This window comes from Lipophrys pholis (assembly GCF_963383615.2).
Source record: "Lipophrys pholis genome assembly, chromosome: 4".
Taxonomy (NCBI): Eukaryota; Metazoa; Chordata; class Actinopteri; order Blenniiformes; family Blenniidae; genus Lipophrys; species Lipophrys pholis.
Genome location: NC_137637.1, coordinates 133,022 through 139,118, shown reverse-complemented (window position 1 = coordinate 139,118; position 6,097 = coordinate 133,022). Strand labels below are relative to the sequence as shown.

The 6,097-nt window shown below is 47.4% G+C and overlaps 1 protein-coding gene across 1 annotated transcript in view; it reads right to left on the bottom strand.

Moving 5' to 3' along the window:
- Positions 1-3,017, bottom strand: part of uqcc1 (ubiquinol-cytochrome c reductase complex assembly factor 1) — an 8,166-nt gene extending 5,149 nt beyond the window's left edge. The window contains exons 1-3 of the mRNA XM_080460818.1: positions 2,809-3,017; positions 1,252-1,341; positions 172-279 (exon numbers count right to left, since the gene is read on the bottom strand). Of these exons, the coding sequence (XP_080316944.1) occupies positions 172-279; positions 1,252-1,341; positions 2,809-2,886 (276 nt within the window). The 5' untranslated portion in view covers positions 2,887-3,017. The remainder of the gene's footprint in view (positions 1-171; positions 280-1,251; positions 1,342-2,808) is intronic.
- Positions 3,018-6,097: the final 3,080 nt, after the last annotated feature.

Sequence of the window (6,097 nt, the reverse complement as noted above, 5' to 3'; positions counted from 1 at the left end):
GATATTAAATATCCATACTTTGTTTACTTGATACTTGTGTTTCCATGTTAGAAAGAATTATCTCCATCAACCACTCAGTGTTTGTCCTCATGGGGGTAAAACCCGGCGGTGAGTCCTGCCCTGGATCAGTGTTGTTGCCGCGGCGCCGCCGCCGCCGCCGCCGCCACTCACCCACTTGTTGTACTTGAGCGTCCCGGTGAAGCCCATGGCCTCGATGAGCTTGGTGAACGCCCCCACCTCCTCCTCCGAGTGCTGCGGCGTCTCCTTCACGCTGCACAGCTGCAGGCCACACACCAGGTTACTCCTCTGGGAGGCCGCGCTCCGTCTCCATGACAACGCTTCGGCTAAAACATGCAAACTCCGGCGCCGCGTTTCAAACCACGACCGACTCGCCAAGTAGCCGTTTCCATGACAACGCTTCAAGCAAAAACTGTTTCAGAGGAGCTTCACGTTTACATGAAAATGAGAAAACTCAAGGCGGCGTCGGATATTCGAGGTACTGCTCGGCCCAATTCATGATCACACGGTACTTCTCTTTCTGATATCGGGCCGACAATCATCAGTGGTGACTGTCAAAATAAAAGTACCAAGTTGGATTGTTACTATGGTGACTGTCAAAATAAAAGTACCACGTCCAGGAGAATCTAGACTGGGAGTCATGACACCACGGAGCAAACTGTTCTGATTGGCTGTACTGAGCATGTGCAGAACTAGTTATCAAATACTTTATCAATTCATCGAGAAATCAGATCCAACATACTTTTGCTTAATTAAAGCCGAATTATAAACAAACAGACGGATCACTGAGTAACAACCAATTTGCTTCATTTTTAATTACTTTTTTTTTTTTTAATTATTGCATTTTGTGGAAAGTAATAAAAAGTTTCTGTCAAAATGTCCAATAAAAATAAATAAAATTACTTCCCACTTTTTACCTCCTTAACCAGAGTTAATCACACACACACACACACACACACACACACACACACACACACACACACACACACACACACACACACACACACACACACACACACACACACACACACACACACACACACACACACACACACACACACACACACGCACGCACACGCACACGCACACGCACACACACAGGAAATTCCTCCATCATATTTTGTAACCGAGGAACCGTCGCAGCCCTGCAACTAGTTACTACGGTAACAGCGACGTGCAGACCGGCTGGAGTCTAGCGACCTCCCTGCGCGACGCTCGGCCGAGGGTTCCTACCTGAGTGTCGGTGTGCAGAGTCCGACACGCCGACGCTCTGGAGCGCTGGCAGGCTGCTGCAGCTGGAAAACACACTTCATGACCCACAACCTGAAACACAAGTTATAAGACAGCGTCAGCCACTGGAGTGAAACGACGAGGATCCCAGGACCGCTCCCCGTGGAACGTCAAAGCACTGCACTGCCACCATCCATCCAGAAAATGATGAAGACGTAAGGAAGTAGAGCTACACTCGGTAGAGCGCAGACCTTCGGTATCACATTGGTTTGTGGACCCGCGTTAGCATCACTAGCATGATAGCCATTAGCTCATATTGAGGCTAACTAGCCTGTCAGGTCGCTACATCACTGTGAAACACTGAGCAGGAAGCGTCTCCATGGCAACGGGCGCTGCTCTCCTCCACGAGGAGCCTCTCTCTTCTACTTTGTATGAAAAAAAGAAAAATCTCATTTGTTTGAGATTCATTCAGAAACGTTCCGCCGCTAAGGTTCTAAGCTCTCATGGACACCAGTCCATGATGTCCCTGATGGGGACAAACCTCCGACAAAAGTCGGTCCAATAAATACAACCAATAAATAAACACACGCAGATGAAACCCAAACCTTCTCGGTCGACTCTGTTGGCGAAGGTAATCATCCATTTACAAGAATTCAGCTCCAGTGGAAGAATGAAGTGAAATATGAAGTAATACCACCAGGTTCTCTCTCCAACTACAAACTCATTCACAGGAAACAGTTCACTCGTTCATCGAGGAAGGAAAAAGAAAAGTGCTCCAGGTCAAGTCTGAGGTGGAGATAATAACTCGGGTCCCAGGACGGCTCCCTGAGGAACGCCACCCACAGGAACAACAGCAGGAGAACCTCAATGGGCCTCCGGTGTGGAACCGTTGACGCTCCTCAACTACTTTAGTGGCTGGAGGGACAAACTCTGAACGTTTGTGGAGACATTCTCAGTGTGAGACTGAACCTGGCTCGGAGGTTCTGGTTCTGAAGGATTCCACGGAGGTTCTGGTTCTAACATGTTCGTCAGAGGTTCTGGTCCTAATGTGGTCTGAACATCCAGGATGGGAAGGTCTTTGGAGTCCAGGAATCCAGTCCTTAGACCTCCTCTGGTCCAGGTCTGGTGGTCGCTTCACTTCCTGGTGTCGGTCCATCGTCTGTCCGTTGACCTCTGACCTCTGGTCCTGGAGAACCTCTGCTCACTGAGATCTTCTCAGCAGACCCAGTTAAATTTAAAACGGGAAAGAAACTCCAGGAACTTAATCAACCTGATCAGTAACAAACCAAACAATTAATTCCTGTGGAACCTGAAGCAGAAATAATCTCAGTTCATCTGGATGAAGCAGGACGTGAAGAAAAGGAGATTTTAAGGGAGAATATAATCTGTAAAGTCTCTCTCTCTCTCTCTCTCTCTCTCTCTCTCTCTCTCTCTCTCTCTCTCTCTCTCTCTCTCTCTCTCTCTCTCTCTCTCTCTCTCTCTCTCTCTCTCTCTCTCTCTCTCTCTCTCTCTCTCTCTCTCTCTCTCTCTCTCTCTCGTTAGCATGCTAAGCTAACCTACCTTCCCGGCGGCTCCTCCTCTGGACGCGGCCGCGCTGAAGACGCTCCGGGCGGCGAGCTGCAGCGGCCGCCGGTACATACTGCGGGGTCCTGCGGGAGTCCTGCGGTGGAGGAGCGGGGGAACAGCTCCGGGATGAGGAGGTGAAGTTTGGTAACAGCAGACCTCAGCAATGTCAACGGAATCTGTCCGGACCCAACCCGATCCGACTGGAAACCGGAACCAACGGAGGAAGGTTCCGCCCACACACAGCCGGACTCAGTTCCTCCTTCGAGTTCTACTGCTGATCCAGAATGTGGTGCTGGGTCGCTTTTCTTTCATTACTGTTTAGTTCTTTTGTATTTTCTAGTTTTATTTTTATTTTTATTTTTATGGTCTTTTGTTTGTCAATGAAGATGAACTGAACTGTTGTTCATGTGGAGACGACAGTCAATGACTGGATGAATGATGGTCTTCAAGGTCAATGACTGGATGAATGATGGTCTTCAAGGCTCAATGACTGGATGAATGATGGTCTTCAAGGCTCAATGACTGGATGAATGATGGTCTTCAAGGTCAATGACTGGATGAATGATGGTCTTCAAGGCTCAATGACTGGATGAATGATGGTCTTCAAGGTTCAATGACTGGATGAATGACGGTCTTCAAGGCTTAATGACTGGATGAATGACGGTCTTCAAGGCTTAATGACTGGATGAATGATGGTCTTCAAGGCTTAATGACTGGATGAATGATGGTCTTCAGGTGGTCTGGGCTGATCCTTGGACCATGGACAGAGTGTAGGTCAGTTGTGGAGGGGCTGCTTTGTATTCTTACATTTTTCTATTTTTCTCCTGATATTTTCTTTGTGAAAATGAATAAATATATATTTAAAAGACAAATACTGGTAAATGACTGTTTTTTCCCAATAGATTAGATTTGAGTTTGTTTTTTTTGTCTGTTTTTAGTTTTATCATGATCATGTGTAAAATGAGGCTAGTTTTAATGTATGATTTACGAGTGAGAGTGAACCTTGAGGGTGAACCTTGAGAGTGAACCTTGAGAGTGAACCTTGAGGGTGAACCTTGAGGGTGAACCTTGAGAGTGAACCTTGAGAGTGAACCTTGAGAGTGAACCTTGAGGGTGAACCTTGAGAGTGAACCTTGAGGTTGAACCTTGAGGGTGAACCTTGAGAGTGAACCTTGAGAGTGAACCTTGAGAGTGAACCTTGAGGGTGAACCTTGAGGGTGAACCTTTCCTTTCCTCACCATTGCAGCGTGGGGGCACTAGTGTTAAGCCTCACTTTAAATCAGGCTCAATGTCAAACAGGGAAACCTTCATTTCATGTAGAAAGAAACTCAGAAGGATAAGGTGTCTGGATCGGAGGAGCGGCTGCAGTAGAGGAAGCTGATCCGACCTGTGGTCCTGCTGCCTGAAGGTAAAGTGTATGAACTGTTATTAATCCCTGAGTTGTATGAAATGGTGCTGAGGACAAGACCATGTCTTTTAATTCTGATGGTCGTGTGTGTGTGCGGTCCACTCTTGGTTTGTCGGAGTGTGTTAAAGTATTTCAGAGGTTACGTTACATGTCGAGGTGGACTTGGTGGAGTCGCTCTCTTTTTTCTTCATCTGATCTTCATATGAAGTCCAAACAAGACGTCCAGGGAATCCCAGCATGGTGACAAGCAGCCATTGTGAACTCCTGGAGGAACATATTGGATTAGGAACAGAGGATTCAAACCATTTGCTTCTTCTTTTCAGACGGAGTTACTTGTTTTGTTTCTGGGCGTTTTCTTTTGAGTCGTGGTTCATTTGTCTATTTGTTGAAGTGCGTCTCTATTTCTTTCCACTATATTGTTGCTCTTGGTGTTTTTCTGTATTTCTGTTATCTTTCTACTTCATTTTCTATCTTTTTCTCTTTTTGCTTCACTTTGTGTCTTCATATCTTTTGTATTTGTGCATCGTTACAACAGTTCTAACTATTTTTGATGAGAAACTTCAGCTCGTACTTTTAGTACTTGATTTATTTAAAAAGAAACGTTTAATAACTAAAGTAGAAAAGGCGTCATTGTTTGATTTAGAAAAACAAACTTAATGACCGAACATTCATTTTGAAGTAAAAACAAGTCACACACACCCACACACACACACACACACACACACACACACACACACACACACACACACACACACACACACACACACACACACACACACACACACACACACACACACACGCACACACTAAAGATTAGAGTAGACCTTCCTCCCTTCAGAATGCACATTATTTAATGTAAAATCTTTTTAATAAATAAAAAAACATGAAGATGTTTTGAAAAGTGAATATCTGAGGGAAGTGATGATTCCAGGAACATTTCATTCACCCAGAACTCAGAACCATGAAGTCGCTGAGGAGGAACGTGAACTCAGGAAGGGGTTAAACCCCCCTCCTCCCAGAGTGGTCCAGTCCAGGTCGCGAGCTCCTGGTGGACCAACCACCCGAGGTCTTGTGGAGGACGTGTGTGTTGTTGTATTAATAAATATATATGTATGTATTGTATAGAGAGGAAGCATTGGGTTCCTGCTCCTGTGAGAACGCTGGCTCAAGACAGGAGACAGAAATAACAGCTGCCAGCTCGCAGTCCTGCCCACAGCGCTCAGAGCGCAAACGGCATCCCACAACGCTAACGGCGTCTCACAACGCTAACGGCGTCCCACAGTGCTAACATGGTCCCACAGCGCTAACGGGGTCCCACAGCGCTAATGGCGTCCCACAGCGCTAATGTGGTCCCACAGTGCTAACGTGGTCCCAGAGCACTAATGGCGTCCCACAGCGCTAATGGCGTCCCACAGCGCTAACGGCGTCCCACAGCGCTAACGGCGTCCCACAGCGCTAATGGCGTCCCACAGCGCTAACGGCGTCCCACAGCGCTAACGGCGTCCCACAGCGCTAATGGCGTCCCACAGCGCTAACGGCGTCCCACAGCGCTAACGGCGTCCCACAGCGCTAATGGCGTCCCACAGCGCTAATGGCGTTCCACAGCGCTAATGGCGTTCCACAGCGCTAATGGCGTCCCACAGCGCTAATGGCGTCCCACACCGCTAATGGCGTTCCACAGCGCTAACAGCGGGGGAATCCACCGGAACGTGTTTCCACAGTGGCACTCCTAAGTTCCTGCGTTCCTGGCAACAAAATCAAAGTGGATCTGGCCCCGCCCCCTTCATCCAATTAACCAATCACTGCTAATCACAGCTGAGGACACAACGGAGTATTGAACATCAGATTATAGAGCATCTTCCTCCTCTAACATCA